Genomic DNA, 20,084 nt, shown 5'->3' with positions numbered 1-20,084 from the left:
GGAATTTTTTTAAAATTTGTAAGATGTTCTAGATAACTATAATGTACATCGTCATATAAAAAAATTTGGGGTTATATCCATCCAGGTGCCGGAAATAGAAAAAAAATGCACCGATATTGCAAAAAAATAGATGCGTTGTGTTGTATTTTATATATAAGGAAAGAAGAGATGTATGAATGAGGGAATGGGATCGAGTGGGACTAGCTAAGAGTTTTGAGGTACAGCTGCCCAATAGCTTGATTCTCTGAACCCAAGATCTAAATAAAGATAGATAAGGGTCTTCTTACTACTTTAAAAGCAGCTGAGAGATCGAGAGAAACACATTATATATATATATACATATAATTATATATATATATATATATTTATAGACACATACATATACATGTGTTGTGGGCTTTTAATGGAAGTGTTGTTGTTTGATGTTGTTTGCCTCGTAAAGGAACTTTCATCAGAGCAGTGCACGTGTATACCAGTACCCAAATATTTTCATGTCTCCATATCCTATGTATATATACACACACACATTCACGTACTTCAAAATCTCTCTTCTTTCTTCTCTTATTGATTGCATACAATATATATGGAGAAGATCTATAATCAAGCCCATACCTCTTTGCTTTTTCTCTCCTATACACACACAACATGATTAGTAGTATAATAATTATAATTAAGGCCTCAAACTTGTTAATTATCAACATCAAATAATCACCATTCATCCACGTAATATTATAGGATTCAAGACTTCAAATATATAACGGTTTATCAAAACTTATAATAAATTACTTATATTATACATATGTATGTACATATTTATATATTAACACATCGCAATAATGTGGATAAGTTAATATAATAAATGTCACGTTTCTCTTCAAATTTAAATATATGAATTATAAAGTGCTATATATAAACCGATCGATAAAATAACTTCAAGTTAATGTTATATATAGTTTTAGATTATAGATTTTGTGTCATCAATAATTCACTAATAAATAGACACTATATTTAATTCCATAACTACTATAATAATTATCATGCTATATATATATACAAATAAATACATAATATACATATAGAGAGACATAAGATGCATATGATATATAAGATGGCAATGGCGCCATGAAGTAATAATTATATCAGAAAATAAGTTGAGCAGATTGAAAAGTTTAACTCCGTTCTTCCACAAAATTATAAGCATAATTAAGAGCGAAAACTATACATATGATATATTTTGAAATATATACATTAATTAAGTTTCTTCAGTCTTCCTAAAAATATAGATATGGATTATATCTAGCTAGTTTGGCACATGTATTTGAATTTTTATATATATATATATATATATACATTTATAGCGCTTATAATAAAGTCTTAATTATCGAAGGAGAATTAACCAATGTTATCTGTAATAATAATTAGACACGAGTTTTATTGTACGAAATCATGATCTATGGTCAACTACTTAAAACTATATGGCACGTAATAATAGTATTTGACCCAGAAAAAAAAAACAATTCATTGGAGCTAGCAAAGCTAATTAACATACAATAAAGTTTTAGAGAACTAATCTAACTCGACATAATAAATTCATCATGAAATATACAAAGTCCTTCATCAATCAACAAGGTGAAACTTGTCATCAAAATGAGAAACGAAACTAAACCCAAAAAAGGAAAAGAGTACAAAAATCTTTCAAATAAAAAATAAAAGAAAAACCTGAAATATTAAGCTTTTGCTCTCGCCCGACAAACCCAAATAACTCCTCTACTAGCTACTTAATTCCTACATACACATACATATATATAGCTAGATATATATACACATATATAGCTACACATACACATACCTATATGTATATAGTACTTGGTAATGATTTCTAGGAATGAAGAAGGCCATGATGATGACGACGACGACGATGATGATCAACTGATATATGTATAGATATCTATATATATATAGTTGTAGTTGAGTACTCAATTAGAAAGGAGGTCTACCAGTGGCCCAATAAGCCTCAGATGGCATTTGAATGGAATTGAGTAGATTAGGCGGCAGCCCATGAAACAGACCTGGTCCACTCGAGTTCGCCTGATCCGCCGCCGTCATTAACTGCGGATTCTGCCCTTGTCCGTGCCCAACTCCGCCGCCGGTAGGAGACCCAAGACTCCCTCCACCTTGCATTGGCATAGCCGCTTCTTCCTCCTCCAACGGCAGCCTCTCGTAGGCTGCGTTACTAAACGAAGCCGCCATAACAACCACCGGCCCAGAAGCAATAAGCGTTCCCACAACGCTTCCCCCAACGACCTGCCCTTGTCCCCCAGCCAAGTAAATCGTCAGTCCGGTAGCCGCCGGTGGAGCCGGCGGAGGCAGGAAGCTCCCGGCAAGTGACAAGATTTCAAACCGGCCGTGCAAAGTGACAATAGCTCCCGGGGAAGCCGGCTGGCGGAGAGTGACGTTGGTGACAGTACCTGTACCGCTCATAATGCAGACACCGCGCTGGCGGCGGCGCGCGAAGGTAGCGACACTCTCGACGATGTCGCAGCCATCGGCGATCTCCATGACGTGAGTACGGAGAGCGTTGGCGCTGTCGCGTGTGATGATGATGGGTGGTTTGGGCTTGTTCTTGGATCCGGCTGGTCTTCCTCTCGGGCGCCGAGACATCATCTTGTCTTGGTCGTCGCCCGAGCCAGAGACTAGGTCTTTACCACCGGAGTGGTCTCCGCCACTGCCGTCATCTTCGTCACCGCGATCTCTCTTGGGGGTTTTGGTGAGGTGGTTTATGCTGCTCCCGGTTTGCTCATCTTCCGAGTTGTGCTGCTGCTGGAATTGTTGTTGATGGAAGTGAAAGTCTCTTGTGTGGAAAGGAGGTGGAAGAGAATGGGCATCCATATTTATATATAACTATAACTATATATATGTTTATATCAGTACGAAGAATTATTACCCTAATAATAATTCAAGAACAAAATTAAGACTCTTGGATCTATCTATCTATTTATATATATATATATATATTGCTGTTCTAGATATTAGCAGTAGTACTAACTAGGCCGGCTTTGGTGATGAGAAAGAAAGAGTTGTAAAGAAGTAGCATAGAGAGATTTTGGTGTGTCATGGCCGGTCCACCACCACCACCACCACCACCACCATCATCATCTTCATCTTCGTGATCTTAATTGTTGAAAAGGGTTTTCTGGTATGTGGAGCTTGGAGAGCTTGGGGAGGTGTTTGTTGAAGATGATTTTGGGGTTTCTCTAGCTCTGTCTCGGCTTCTCTAATATTGTATAGCTATAGCTGTTAAGTATTGGGTTAGGGTTAGATTGAGAAAAATAGATCGGGAATGGGTTTTGTTTCGGTAGAACTGCGTGCTCATGGGCGGTGGATGGGTCCCCACCTCTCTCTCTCTCTCTCTCAAATTAATTACGATGCTTAATCAATTAATTAATATTGTCTTCAAATTATTTTTAAAAAGTCCACATATTCCTAAGTAGGTAATATAATTAATTATCTCCAAATTCAACTTTTCTTTTCATTTGTCCTCTACTACTCCCACTTCTACTCTTTTTAGCCAATAATTAACCTTATAACTTTAATTTGTCTTCCTTATCCTTTTCTTCATCATCTTTCTCCTCTCAATTTTAATTTTTAAATATAATTTTAACGAGCTAGCTTTAAGGTTGCTTATCATATGGTATAATATAATATATATTTATCTTATTATTGAATATGTATATTATTATTCCAAAAACAAAATAATAGACTTAATAAGTACATTAATTATAAATAAAGTATATGTAAGATGGTTAATTAATTTTAGGATATTCACAAAAATAGCCTTTTTAAATCGCTTTATATATAGCTTCTTGTTTATAATTTTGTTGTAATATAGTTTTTCACACATTATTATAAACTTTACCTAACACACTTTTGACTATCATTTTGTAAAATAAAATAGGTTTATTTTCAACTATTATTCTTATGAAGAGTGAAAGAATTATCAAAATAAAATTATTTTATAAAATGATTTTAAAATGAATATTTTACAAAACATAACATGTAAATATGAACTCAACCCATAATCTCCGGCAAGATTATTTGTCATATCTATATAATAACACATCTGGACAGTTCTTTCCTAAAATTTCATTATGTTACAACTCTGTCACTGATCAATATCATTTATTAAATCAGCAATATTTTTTTCTACCAATAAAAAATACAGCAATATTTTTATTTCTGTAGTTATGATAATTTTAAAATGCTTGACTAGAATCTCTCTTTAATAAATTGCTTAAATTTAATAAACTTAATAAAACTAGATTGAGTCCCATCAACTTTTTAACCTATATATTAGAAGTTAGTAGTATATATAGCTAGCTCATGATTTTACGATTACCCGATCCCAAAACTTAATTTAAATTATCTAAAGTGTAATGAACGAAATATGTATACTTGTATTTTAACTTACACACATATATAATTGTAAATTATTTGTTAATCCTAATATTAGAGAAGAAGCTAGCTTAATTAGGTACATATATTTACACTGGCTCTTATTAATTTAATGAGTATATAAATATATATCCTTATAATTATAAATGATTGGAAAGTGAGGAACACTTCACTTCTAATAAATCTGAATCATTTAAACTCAAGTACATTAATAATATTTTCTAGAGAAATTTGCGGCAAAAATTATTAAGTAGTCTGAAAAGTTGCACTTAGGTCACTAAGTAATTTTTTTAGTGAAAATAGTCAATAAGTAGGCTGAAATATTGCACTTAAACCATTAAATAGATTTTTTAGTAGCAAAAGTTAGTGAGTAATAATTTGAAATATTCTTATATTTAAGTTACTAAGTAGTATTTTTGGTGAAAAAATTTATATTTTATACTAATTTTATCTCAATTTTAATTAATTAATAAAAACATAAAAAATATATAATTTTAACATTGAAAAATTATTTGAAATTTATTTTACAAATTAAAAAAATTATTTGAATAATATTTTTATATTAGAAAATTTTAAATTATTTTTTTATTTTTAAAAGAGATATCATTTATTATATTGATCTTACGAATATATATTTTTAGACATTTTATGATTAACTAAAATTAAGATAAAATTTGTGTAAAATGTGACTTTTACAATAAAAACAACTACTTAGTGACTTCAGTGTAACATTTTAGATTACTTACTGATTTTTGTCGCAAAAAAAACTACTTAATGACTTAAGTGTAATCTTTCAGACAACTTCTTAACTTTTGTCATAAAAAATACTACTTAAAAATTTAAGTGAAATCTTTTGAATTACTTAATGATTTTTGCCGCCAATTTTCATATTTTCTAATAATATATGGTTGTAAGTTTAAGTAATTCATAAAAAAGACACGGTGACAAAATTCAAATCCTAAAATAATTTTTTCACAACTTATTGAAAATACTCTATACCTTATCTAAACTAACTTCCATTTAATTTACAAAAGTTATCAAAAATTCCATTTTTAAATGTTCTATGTATTTTCAGCCATTAATTAGTAGATTAGTGGCATTTGGGTAATTAAAACAAGTTTAACATGGGTGATGACATTAGAATTTGGAGTGTAATGCAATAGGAAAAGAGAGAGAGAAAGAAAGAGGTGTGTTTCAATTTTCCAAGGCCCACATGATGATGCAGCAGCAGCAGCAGCACTAGCTAGCTAGGTCTGCAAATTCTATCTTTATCTCAAAAAGTTTAAAACTCATAGCTTTGAGGTCCACTTGCTTTTTAAAAGCATGCCACGTGGCTCTTCCCCCGCTTTCTTCGGGTCTAAGTCAAAAATCAACTTCAGTTTTCCTGGATTACAATTGGACTACTCTTCATCAATTACTTTTGATTAATTAGTTACTCGTCTTTCTCACTACTTAACTACTTTCAGGTTCTTATGCCTTTTCCTCTAATATTAACACCAAATTTTCAATTTACCCAAAAAAAAAACAAAAAACAAATAAGGTAAATATCATGATATAAATATTATTATGTGGTACTACATATTATTTTAAATGTTAATTGAGACTTATATTAATTACACCGATTACCATATATCGTATCATATAATATAGATTTAGGCAATTTGAGGTGAAATATTGTAACTGTTATCTAATGTTATAGTAAATAATTAAGGAACAAAACTTCAGAATCCATGGTTGCATATAGCTATAGTACTTGTAGTGATTGATACAACTCTAGATCATATAATCAACTTTAATATTATATGTCACCTTCCTTGTTAATTTCAAGAAACCACACCAAGATTTACAAAAAAAATAAAATTAGTTTTTTTTTGTTATATTATAAATATATTTATGTTTTATTAATTAATTGCATTCTGATTCTTATTATTTCATATTTGTATTTATGTGTAATCTTAAAGACAATCTAAGAGGGTTGAATTTGCATGATGTCTATGCATAAAGTAGATTTATGGCTGAGATCATGTAATATAATTTCTCAATTTATTGTTAGTTTATCATTTCACTAAATATAGTTTTTAAATATTCAGCAAAAAAATATATAGTTTTAATTGACAAAAATCGTGCACAATCAAATAATGATGAGCTTATCATGCATAGTGCTTTCTATATTTTACCGATTGAATTAATTAAGACTTCATTTGTTTTATTTTCTGACTTATGATCATTGAATTTAAAATACTTATAAATACATTTGTATATACATATAATTCAATAAAAAAATAAAGTAAAGTAAATTAAATGAATTAATTTTTAAAAAATGATCACAACAAAATATATAGCCCTTGAGTGTCATTTTAAAGTGACGTGCTTTTGTGTCTCTTTAAAAATTACTTGGTAGGGTATAGGTCTATTAATAACTTTGCTTTTATTATTACTAGCGACATTGTAAGATTAAATCATTGGTCTTAAAGTGCATACAATTAAATGTCTAATTTGAAATACTATATATGTCATTGCATATATATATGGTCTTAATATGTATATCTATATTTGAACAAAAAGTCAAGCGCTCTTAGAGATCGTTTCTATATTATTACACATATAGTATTTTAATGTACAGCTTCATTTCTCTTCTCACAAAAGAGCTATATATATATATATATGTCTTTCACTTTCTATGATCTCGATGAAACACATATGTATGCTATATAGCTTGTGATTTTTTTATTTTTTTTGTAATGTATAATATAATAGCTAGGTTTCATGCATGTAACTTAAAAGATTAATGAACAAAGCCTAATACCTAATGAACACATTATAGTACTTAATGTGTTAGAAGGAGAGAAAAAGAGAGAATGGATTAGATATTTATATATATATATATATACTGAGAAATAGATCGATATATAACTGAACAATATGCTATATATATTTGTATATTGTAGTATTATATATTACTAATAAAATTCATATCATAGTCCAGATGTAGGAAACGCGCGCAAAATGACAAAATTAAAATAGTGATGATGGAATAAGTAATTAAAATATGAGCCAAATCTAATCTAGGTAACCTACTACAATTAGTTTATATATATAGAGAGAGAGAGAGAGAGAGAGAGAGAGTGAGTGTATGTGTATGTGTATGTGTATGAGTATGTGTGTGTGTGTTTTGGAGATAGCAAAAGCGTGGGAGTGAGAGCTAGAAACGACGCGTGGGTGGCGCTGACAGACGCACAAAGCGCCACTGCACGAGCGCCGGAGACGAGACGAGACGAGACGAGACGAACTATTACTTCTATAACTCCTCTTCTTCAATGTCTCTCTGTCTGCTCCCTCTCTCTTAAATAATTATATAGCTAGATTAACATTTAATATCAAAAGAAAAAGGAAATATGTAGTATTTAAATTAAATTAAGTGAAAACTGAAACCAAAAAGACAAAAATATATAAGAAAAACCAGAGAGAGAGAGAGAGAGATGTATGAAATCATGAATTGAATCATCCATCGGCCAGGCCTGCAAGAGGACGCAAACCCATATATATATATAAATAAATATATATTAAAAAGATGCTGTTTGTCGGTCTCTCTCTGGGTGGGGCCCATGCACGCCACCATTCTTCATTCATTCTTATCCTCAATTCAATTCAATTCCCTCTCCCTCTCCCTCTCCCTCTCCACTTCCTTTCTCAACTTCTTTCTTCAATTTCATTTTCCTCTATTCATATTCAATCAGTTGACTCATACATCATCATTGTTTTCACATTCAACTTCGATTCACATACCAAAATTACACATATGTCACTCTCCTATAATATTCACTTTTATTCATTACTTCATTATATATGGTCCAAATAACTCATTTGAATATGGTATTAATTCGAGCTTAGTTCAAATATTAACTCAAGAAAAAAAAAACATTATTAAAACATCATTTGTGATGTCAAAACTCTAAAAGTTTGTAATACGAGAATATATTGGAGAATCTTGATTCATCGTTTTAAAAAATATGAGATGGAATTCTTTATTTTAAAAAACATTAATGGAAAGGATGTTTTGTTATGTTATGCTAATATATATATATATATATTCAATGTTAGAGAATATTAAGATGATCAAAATGACTCAAAATACATATAATATTAACAAAACACAAATGACATTACATATATAATTAGAAGATATTATATAACTGAGGATAATTGTCATAAGAGTAGAAGATAGAAGATGAAGGTTTAAATAAGGTTAAAAAATATTTGTCCTAAAAATTATTTCCTTTCTCATAAGAATATTTTGGGAATACTCTCTAATACTTATAAAGATTTATCAAGCATTCTCTCATACTTAACATAGTATTCTAAATATGAGCATGTCATCACAAGTGTTTTATGTATGTAGTGTGTTTCTCATTTTCACACATTACATTCAAGTGAACAAAATTGTCTCTATTTATAGAGTTCTCATCCACCACCATTTGATTTAAAAACTCCACCAATCGCCTAGGCTACAGTGACCAAAGTTAAATTGGGTATTTATGAAAAATTACAATGAGAAATTGAGAGTTACCAAAATATTTGTAATGTTCAAAATGCAAAAAACTGTTTCACTGGTGCCACCGCGCATAGTGACCAGCCAATCAAAGTTTTGTGCATTTCTTCTAAATCTTTCTCATATGTTTTGTAACCTCCATTTACAATTTTTGGGAACTAAGACATGCACACAACTAGGGGTAGGAAACATCCAAACCAATCTAATTATACCGAACCAATCCAATCTAATCTAATTACATTTGGATTGGATTGGATTTGAATAATTGGATTTTAATTGGATTTTATCAGATGGCGGATGACACTGTCAAAATCTAATTAAAAACCGATACGATCCAATTACATATTATATTAAAAATTATTTATATTAAAAAATATTTATATTTCTTTTAATACATTATTCTAGGCTGACTATTAGTCTTCCCTAATACCCTTCTACACCTAATTAGAGGAGAAAACACTAAATATGTATCTATTCTCCTCTCTTTCTCATTTTTATTTTAGACTTTTGAAAATGAGTGAGACAGACACAATTGTAAAAACCTCTACTTGGTTCAATACAACTCATTTTCAATGCTACATAACTTTAAGCTTTATGTTTGATTAAATTTGTAAGGTTGATAACTTTATGTAGTTTGAATACATTTTCAATACATTTATTTAGGTTCAATACTACTTCAAGCTTTTAGTTTGATTAAATTTGTAAGGTTGGTAACTTTATGTAGTTTGAACCTAAATAAATATAAATAATATATAATATATTGATAGAAATTTGATAATCTAAAAAATAATACTTTTTTTTGGCAATATTGAATTAAAATACTCTTCATATATTTACATTATTGTTTCCCTATAGGAGTGATTGATTTAACTCAATATTGCCAAAATCGTTATATTTTTTTAGAACATCAAATTTATATCAATATGTAATATATTATTTATATATTTAATTTTTGTAGTATATATTTTTACATATTTATATAAAGGAGAGCTATGAAGAGATGAGTTTGCATCCTCTCCTTCTATTCTTCTTTTTGTTGTAGCTCTAATTTGTTCTTTATTATAATTTTTTATTTAAAGAAATAATTAATTAGCAGTTAAAAAAATCGATATAGTCACACATAGTTTACAAACCATTGTGGGTGTTATACCTTTAGAATATAAATAATATATATCACATATTGATATAAATTTGTTTTCTAAAAAATAATACAATTTTTTGGACATCAAATTTATATTAATCTATCTATATCTATATACTTATATAAACGAGAGCTTTGACAAACGAGAGCTTTGATGAGATGAGGTGGCACCCTCTCTTTCTATTATTCTATTTTCTCTAATTTTTGGATTTTTCTAATTTTTTATTTATAAAAAATATTTAATTAACAATTATATAACATCCCTATAGTCTCACATGGTTTACAAACATTGTGGGTGTTATACATTTATGCTATAAATAAATACTATTCATTTACATTAATTTCTCTAAACATTAGTGTTTTTTTTCTTCTATATAAGTGATTGATTTAACTCAATATTGCTAAAATAATATTGTTTTTTTTTTACATCAAATTCATATCAATCTATCTATATCTTCTATATATCTATATACACTACAAGAAAAAGACTCTACAACGATGGCATCTATTGCGACGACTTCAAAGTCGTCGCTGTACGTAGTCGAAATCTACGAAAAATTCTTTTTTTTTCAATTTATTAAAACAAATAAGCTACAGTGACGATATGTCGTTGCTGTAGAGTCGTCAACAACGCAACATCAGACCCTCCAAATTCCTGGTACCTTTTAGCGACGACACATCGTCGTTGTAGGGTACCGGGAATTTGGAGGGAACAAGAGGCGGTTCACTTTCCCTTCATTTTTTTGGACCCTATAGCGACGACATACACTAAAATTTAATTGTCTAGTGGATTAAATGAGACTCTATAGCGACGACATGTCATCGCTATAGGGAGTGAAAATTGACAACCAACTTTTGGTGGTCAAGTTCTCTCTGTATCTTACAGCGACACCATATCGTCGCTACAGACAAAGATATTTCCCTCTTGTTCCCTCCAAATTCCTAGTACCCTACAACGATGCCATTTCGTTGTTGTAGGGTACCAGGAATTTGGAGGGTCTGGTCGTGTGTTTTTTACGACCCTACAGCGATGACATGTCGTCACTGTAGCTTATTTATTTTAATGAATAAAAAAAATCGTGGATTTCGACTACATACAACGACGATTTTGGAATCGAAGCAATAAATGTCGTCGCTGTAAAGTCTTTTTCTTATAGTGTATATAGATAGATTGATATAAATTTCATAATCTAAAAAATAATACTATTTTGGCAATATTGAGTTAGAATACTCTTCATTTACATCATTTTAACTCAATATTGCCAAAATTGTTATTTGTTTTTTAGAACATCAAATTGATATAAATATGTAATATATTATTTAACTTTTGTAGTATATATTTTTACATATTTATATAAAGGAGTGCTTTGAGTATACGAGTGTGCATCATCTTCTTCTATTCTTCTTTTTGCTCTAATTTGTTATTTTTTATAATTTTTTATTTAACATTTAAAGAAATATTTAATTAAGTGTTAAAAAAATCTCTATAGTTCCATATTTTTTTCAAACCATTATGATTGTTATAACTTTAGAATATAAATAAAATATCTTTCATTCATATTGATTTATCCAAATATCAGTATTTTTTTCTTATATAAGTTATTGATTTAACTAATCACTACAACAAATTATACTTTCAATGACTCCCTACAATGTCTTACACTGTTGGTGTAAGACATTAAAAATTATGAGGGATTTTTAATGTCTTATGTTGGGAGACATTGAATTTTTTTTAATAATGACTAAAATTGGAGGACATTAAAACAGTGGGATGACGTTGAAAAATGGCAGTTTAACACGTGGGACACGTGGCACGCCTCCCAGTGGGAGACTTTGGAAGTCCTCCTTGGCTATTACCCTCGACCTTCTTCTCTTCCAACAGGCGCGATTACATATAAGAGGCAGAGGTGAATTAGGACTTTTTCTGTCAGTTTTTAGGGTTCAAACCTACGAAAATCTCTCAATTTTCAAGCTTTTGAGGTAAATTTTCTTGAAAAAAATTATAGGTTTATTATTAAGATGATATATATATATGCGATTTTGTGTTAGTTTTTTATGATTATGAGTTTTTTCATTATATTTTTTAGGATTTTCTTGGAGAATATAAGATGTGTGAGAACTTGAGATTTTGACTCAAAATTTCTATTTCAAGCAAACATTTGAGGTAAGTTTTCAAATTTATAAGTATAAATCATTGTTAAAATGACATTTAGTGATATTTTTCTTTATTAGTTGTGATTATTTGGAGATTTTGAGTGAGTTTCTAAGAAAATAACTTTGTTGACAATGTAGAAAATAATTTTAATTTTAATTGTGATTTTAATATGATTCTTATTACTTTCAAACTTGCAGATAACTTATGATTTGGACCCTAAACAAAAGAAACAGATATTGATAAATGTGGGAAAGTACTTTCGAAATTGGAAGACTAATCTCACAAGGGTTAACGTGTATAACGCTTTGAAAAAAAAATTCCCAAATGAGTTCCCGCCAGCTATTCCATCTGGATTTGAGAACGTCGTAAAGCCAGATGAATGGTTAAAGTTTGTGAACTCAATATTAACTCCTGAGTGGTGTAAAAAGAGAGAAGAGATGCATACTTATCGAGCATTGAAAAAATACAACCATAACCTCTCTAGAGGAGGCTATGTGCGTATTGAAGAGATGTTAATGCAACAGAGTGGGAAAAGCCTGACTGAACTTGATAGGGCAGACTTGTCCATGGGTGGTCAGAATGCAAAAAGAGAGCTAGTTGGAGAGGCCTCTAAGATTCAAAACAATATTGTAAGTGTTCATAATCAATAATGTTGGTATATCAAATTATTAGCTTCTATATATAACTTTCTATGAATATTGTTTCACAGGATCATTACCGACAACTCCAAGCTGAGGGTAAATGGACACCTGTTGGCCCTGATGATGTGCTGACAAGGGTGTTGGGCACTCCTGAGCCCCGAGGACGTGTTAAGGCTTGAGGGAACGGTGTGTCCCGCACAGTATACTATAATATTCCAACACCTACCTCAATGAAAAATACATCAAAAACACTCCTTCTTCAAATGACACCATTAGAAATGAGTTTTAAGAAAGATTTCAGAAATAAGAAGAAGAACATCATCAACAAGCACATCGTCTAGAAGATCGCCCTCAACAACAAGATGAAATCTTGAGAAAATTCATGGCTCAACAGAGCAGGTCGGAATACAACATTGGAGTCCTACCAGCACAACCATCCTACTATATGCTCGACCCACCAGTGCCACTGTGAGAGTTTGAGAAAGAGAGAAAGAAAAGGAACAAACTTATCTATGCAAAGAAAGAAGAGAAAAACAGAGTGGAGAAAAGAATGAGAGCTTCGCAAAAGTTACTTAGCTCTATGATAGAAACTCTTATTTATAGTGATGAAAATACAAGCAAGAGTAATAAGAAATCAAGAACTAAAAACTGTTACAACCAAAACAGTAATAACAGTAATTAATGAACTAATGATGATTACACACAAAATAATTAAATTAAGATAACAACTCTAACAACTAGTTGACTTGGTCAACATTTCTGTTATCATCCCCACTCAAGCGAAAAGGGGTGGAGCAGACTTTGAGCTTGGCCTTGAGGTATGAAAATCGTTGAATGGAGAGGGGTTTTGTTAATATGTTTGCAACCTGATCCAAAGATGGAACAAAACGAACCTCTAATTGATTTGCTAAAATATGATTTCTAACAAAGTGGAGATCAATTTCAATATACTTGGACCTCGCATGAAACACAAGATTGGCAGCAAGAGAAGCAACTCCATGATTGTCTACCTAGATAATTGGAGCTGAAGAAAGATGAACTTTGAGTTCACTGAGAATGAAAGTAAGCCAACGAACTTTAGCAGCAGTATTGGCCAAAGACTTGAACTCGCTCTTTGCACCTAACCGAGCCACAACATGTTGCTTTTTGGATGACCAAGACACTAAGTTCCCTCATAAGAAAACTACATAACCTCTAGTAGAACGCGGATCATCAATGCAGCTGGCCTAGTCCACATCGGAGTATGCCTGTAAATTGAGGTGAGGAGTTGGTTTGATGAGGATGCCATCGTGTATAGCGACCTTGAGATAGCGCAATAGCCTTTTGCATGCTTCCCAATGAATAGAGGTAGGAGAGTGAATAAATTGACTCAATTTATTCACTATAAAATCTACATCTGGACGTGTCAATGTGGGGTATTGCAAGGCTCCTAAAGTATTCCTGTATAGAGCGATATATTCAAACGGTTCCCCATGTTGTAAGGACAAGACATGGGAAAAACTAGTCGGACTTGGACTTGGTTTAGCTCCTTCCAAGTTCAGTTTTGTCACATATCAGCAATATACTTTGTTTGAGATAGATACAAGCCTGTAATAGTTCGATAAACCTCCACACCTAGGAAATAGTGTAAAGAACCAAGATCCTTCACTTGAAAAACCTTGTTCAACTCTGAAATAAGCTGAGAGATCAAGGCTTTGTTGGGACCAGTGATTAGAAAATCATCAACATATGCCAATAACACAACTAGATCACTGCCTAAGCCATAGATAAACAATGAAGATTTTGATTTAGATGCAGAAAATCCTTTGCTAAACAAAGTGGCTTTGAGCTTGTCATTCCAAGTTCTAGGGGCTTGCTTGAGGATATACAAAGTGTACGCCCTAATTCTCCACGGGCTATTAGCGAGCTGAGGTATGGCATAATTATATCAGCCACGTGGATGCCACGTACCCGGAGCTGCTGTTACCAGGTCCCACCTTTTTAGCTCGAGATAACCAAAGGCTTACTAAGGTTACTAAGGAGTCAGGTCAGAAGTATAGACACCACAGGCCAAGAAGACATCTAGCTCGAGGCACGTGCTTGAGCTGGAAGCTATGACCCTTTATAAAATCAATCACGCAATGTAAATGTGCATATATCAGACATCACGTGTCTGATATATCCCTGAATTCTCGGACACGCAGCATAAACGTGTGTGTTCAGGCACCCACAACTAGGTTGGGGCGTGCGGCCCATTATCCCCCTTACCTATTGATTAGACCACACTTCATTTGTCAGGTTTTAGGAATTAATCATGAATGTCACAGAAGTGACATGATGGGTAAGGAGGTCATGGGATGACCCCCCCCCCCCCCCCCCCCCCTTGCCAACCCCCAGGTGCCCTTTCCTATAAATATGGAGACCCTGGGAGTTGCAAACAGTTGGATTCTATTGTGTAAAGAAATACCCTGTAAAAGAATACCAGGAAACTAGCAATAATATTGGCTGGTGGAGTAGAATGATTTTAACCTTTGAACCACCTAAAAAAGTATTCGTATCACCATTTTATTTTAAGATCATTCATCTGTTACGGTTCATTACTTAGCACTAATCCCATTCTCTTATTCTATTAATTACCTGTTGGCGAAGAACCGCGTCAACAGTTTGGTGCTTTCATTGAGAGTTTGTTAGATTGGTGCTATCGCAAATACCCAACCATGGTGGTCACTCACTCAAGACACGGTAACGAGGCGGACCAACATGATGGGCAGGAGGCCCATCGTGCCGCCATCTCCGATGATCAGAACCCTGAAGTTCAACAGCGGCCGGGCAAGCAACCAATAGGCCAAGATGACACTGGAAGTTCGGCACCCCGGCCACCTAATCCGAACCCAGATTTTTACACGGCAGTAGAAATGGAGAATGCTCAGCTGAGGAGTCAGCTGGCGAAAGCTAACCAGCAGATTAAGGAGGTGTTGGCCCGACTACCCCCTCTTACAACCGATGTTAATGTCTGAAAGAGGCAAGGCGAGACTCATAAGTCCCGCCGGGGTAATCGGTCCAGGCCTAGCCGGTCGGCCAGACCCCCGACATCAAACTCTACTCCCTCATCGCACCACCGAGAGACCACCTTTGAAGAACTACCTAGGGCCGAGCAACAGTACATCTAATCGATCCGAACTTCAACTCCCAGCTCACTTCCACCCTCGAGTGTGCCCAGGAGGGCTCGAGGGAATTCTCGAAGGAGATCCGGGGAGGGCTCATAGCGACAGCCTGTCCCGACAAGCCGTCCTGCGCCCCGCTCAGATCGCCGAGCGCAGGACCCGGAGGTTGGCAGAGCCGAGCGGCCCCTACCTAACCTGATCCGCCCTGACGGGACCAGGATTGCATCCCCGGTCAGACATCCTCCTTCACCGATAAGATATCCGTCTCCTCCTCGGCCAGTCCGAGATGTTCCAGCTTATGGGAGCAGTAGGAGAAACCCACCTTCCGCAGGACCTTTCCATCGTAGCAAGGCACCCAGAGAAGTCCCGGATCCTCACCCCCAGAGGCGGGCTCCAAGCTTCTCAAACGGGAGCTATTGGACCGGAAGCCGCCGAAGTGACCTTTCTGGCGGAGACCTGCGCCAACGCCTGAGCTCGGCGCAAAGTCCTCAAGCCACCCCAAGGGGCGACCTCCGAGATCATCTTAACTCTCAAAAGGGAGACCCAGTAGGAAACGGAAGCCGTGCTCGCCCAAGGGAAGACCTGTCCGAGGTACGCCACAGCAGGAATGTCCCATATAACCTATCTCAAGATAGGAGAGACAATAACCCGCCAAACGTGTACAATGGATTCGGAGCTGTTGAACAGCCCCGGAATAACCAAGGAAATCAGGACAAAACCCTTGAGCGCCTGACTCAGATGGAGGAGCTAATGAGGAAGCTTCTGTCAGAGAAAGAAAAAGACGAATATGATTTAGGGGACGAACTTGAGCTCTTCGCTCCCAGCATAGCAGCGACGACATACCTACCCAGTTTCCGTATGCTGCACCTGTCCAAATTCAATGGAGATGGAGATCCGTCAGATCACCTAGGTATGTTCAATACCCTGATGATGGCCCACAACATTGGCCCCGAGCTAAGGTGTTTAATTGTGACAGTCAGAATCCCGTGATCCGTAAGGGGAAAGACTGGGTAAGCTGTGCAATCCCACACCGCCTGGGGAAGGTCAAGTGTGATGATTCTAAGACTGTGTAGGTATGGGACTACACAGTTGAAGAGGGCTTAAATGGATTGATGGGTACTACCTATATCAGGAAGGTGCATCTTCTTTTCGGTAGCCCATCACTTGAGAACTCCATGGTTAAGCGTGCTTGGCCTGGAGTAATCTAGGGATGGGTGACCTCCTGGGAAGTTTTCCCAGGAAGTGTGCGAGTGAGGACAAAGCACGCTGGAAGGACTTGTCTTGGTTTGTAGGACCAGTCGTCATTCCAGAAAGCAGCCATAGTGATGTGGGGCGTCACATAATGGTATCAGAGCCTTGACCCAACCGGAAGTGTGGCCGACGGGGACGTCGGGCCCGTAAGGGGGGGTGATTGTGACAGTCAGAATCCCGTGATCCGTAAGGGGAAAGACCGGGTAAGTTGTGCAATCCCACACCGCCTGGGGAAGGTCAAGTGTGATGATTCTAAGACTGTGTAGGTATGGGACTACACAGTTTAAGAGGGCTTAATTGGATTGATGGGTACTACCTATATCAGGAAGGTGCATCTTCTTTTCGGTAGCCCATCACTTGAGAACTCCATGATTAAGCGTGCTTAGCCTGGAGTAATCTAGGGATGGGTGACCTCCTGGGAAGTTTTCCCAGGAAGTGTGCGAGTGAGGACAAAGCACGCTGGAAGGACTTGTCTTGGTTTGTAGGGCCAGTTGTCATTCCAGAAAGCAGCCATAGTGATGTGGGGCATCACATTAATATTTCCCTCCACATTGACTGGGCCGGCCAGACAGTGGTTCAAACAGAGTAAAAAACAGTCAATCAGCTCGTGGAAAACTTTCTCTACTGACTTCAAGAGAGCATTCCGAGCTTCCCAGGCTGCCCGCGTCAAGGCCGACACCCTGGCAAACATAAGGCAATAACCCGACGAGCCTCTGAAGGCTTACCTGAGCAGATTTTCAAACGTCGCTGCTCGGGCCAGAGACGCAGATGACAGCTCTAAGCACATGGCTTTGAGAACTGGAATCCTCGTCGGAGGGGGACTTTGGAATGAGATACAAAGGAAGGGAGTTAGCTCCGTAAACGAATTCCTAAATAGGGCCCAGGGGTGGATCAACTTGGAGGAGGCACAAGCCTCAGCTGCAGGAACCAGCTATGTCCCTGAGCAGCCCGCTGGAGTGGGAACGGAGGTCATGACAGCGACCCAGAATGTTACACAGAATAACCAGTTTGGTGGAGGCAAGAGAAAGGGGAGCAGCGAGGGCAACCAGCACGGCCCAAAGAAGAATAAGTCCGTAGAAAAATTTAAGGTGGTCTATGCGACTTATACGAAGCTCACCCACTCTAGGGAGCAGCCCGGGTCTCGGATAGATCAGGACGTCCCTCCTCCAGTGATAGGAAGAGAGATCTCCACAATCTCTGGATGTCCTCATTTGGCTGGCACGAGCAGAGGTGCCCAAAAGAGGTATGTCAACGAACTTAAGGCTCATAATGGAGTGGAGTTCATCCCCGAGCATCATCTGCCAAAGCAGCAGCGATTGGAGAGGCAACCAATCATTTTTACTGAAGAAGATGCCAGCCACGTTCAGTTCCCTCATAACGACCCTCTGGTCGTAGCAGTACAGCTCGCTAATCGGAGGGTTAGGAGAGTGCTGGTCGATGATGGGAGCTCGGTAAACCTTCTTTTCCGGTCCACACTGGAGAATATGGGCTTGTCTGTCGCCGAGCTGAAGGCAACCTCCATGATGCTTTATGGTTTCTCTGGAGAAGGATCGACGGCAGTAGGGACGATCGAGCTGGTGATCACCTTAGGAGAGGGACCTCGGACGGTCTTAAAACTCCTCGAGTTCGTGGTCATCGACTGTCCCGCTGTGTACAATGCCATTCTAGGTCGACCTACACTTATAGCTTTTGAAGCCATTACCTCCATCCGCTACCTCTCGCTGAAATTCCCTTCTTCCACGGGGATATGCACGGTGCGTGGCAATCAACTTGCTGCCAGGGAATGCTACATCATTTCCATGAAGGGAAAATTAAAACCCGGGCAGTTAACGATGACCGTTCAAGATGGAGAAGAGGAATCTCAGGAACCTTTGCCTAATCCTGAGATTGAGAAACCTCAGAGCGCCGAAGGGGAAAATATCGTCCTGAGTGATGATATTGACCCCAGGGTAGGCGAGGATAAGTCCGAGCTCCAAGCTATCGAAGAGCTCGAGGAGATAAATATCGATCCACATAATCCCTCACAGATGGTTAAGCTCGGGAAAAACCTCTGTGGCAAGAGGAAGGCGAAGCTGATCATGTTCCTGCAGGAGAACCTGGATGTGTTCGCATGGTCACATGAAGACATGGTGGGAATCAGTCCAAGCATCATCATGCACACCCTCCATTTGGATAAGAGCGTGCCTGCGAAGTCCCAGAAACAGAGGCACTTGGGAACAAATCGAGCTGAAGCCCTAGAAGAGGAAGGAGCCCGACTTAAAAAGTGTGGCTTTATCCGCGAAGCCAAGTTCCCGGTCTGGGTCGCCAATCCTGTGTTGGTCCCGAAGCCCAATGGGAAATGGCGGACCTGCATCGACTTCTCCGATCTGAACAAAGCTTGCCCCAAAGACTGTTTTCCCTTGCCAAGGATCGACCAGTTGGTAGAGGCCACGGCGGGGCACGAGCTCATGTCCTTTATGGATGCGTACTCAGGCTATAATCAGATCGCCATGAATCCGGCGGACCAGGAGCACACTAGCTTCATGACCCCAACTAACGTCTATTGTTACAAGGTCATGCCGTTCGGACTGAAGAACGCCGGTGCTACATACCAGAGATTGATGAACAGGATGTTTGCCAACAAGATCGGGAAGAACATGTAAGTGTACGTTGATGACATGCTGGTCAAGTCGAAAACTGCTGATAACCATGTTTCCGACCTGGAGGAATGCTTCAAGATACTAAGAGAATACGGCATGAGGCTTAACCCGCA

The 20,084-nt window shown here is 36.4% G+C and overlaps 1 protein-coding gene across 1 annotated transcript; it reads right to left on the bottom strand.

Annotated features, from left to right (window-relative positions):
- Nucleotides 1-1,537: 1,537 nt before the first annotated feature.
- LOC133778278 (AT-hook motif nuclear-localized protein 26) lies at nt 1,538-3,325 on the bottom strand. Its single transcript, XM_062218156.1, has one exon. The coding sequence runs from the start codon at nt 2,887-2,889 to the stop codon at nt 1,981-1,983; it is 909 nt and encodes a 302-aa protein (XP_062074140.1). The 5' UTR covers nt 2,890-3,325; the 3' UTR covers nt 1,538-1,980.
- Between the last annotated feature and the right edge of the window lie 16,759 nt (nt 3,326-20,084).

The sequence above is a fragment of the Humulus lupulus genome, chromosome 5 (assembly GCF_963169125.1).
Source record: "Humulus lupulus chromosome 5, drHumLupu1.1, whole genome shotgun sequence".
Taxonomy (NCBI): domain Eukaryota; kingdom Viridiplantae; phylum Streptophyta; class Magnoliopsida; order Rosales; family Cannabaceae; genus Humulus; species Humulus lupulus.
This window is presented reverse-complemented; position numbering and strand designations above follow the sequence as displayed.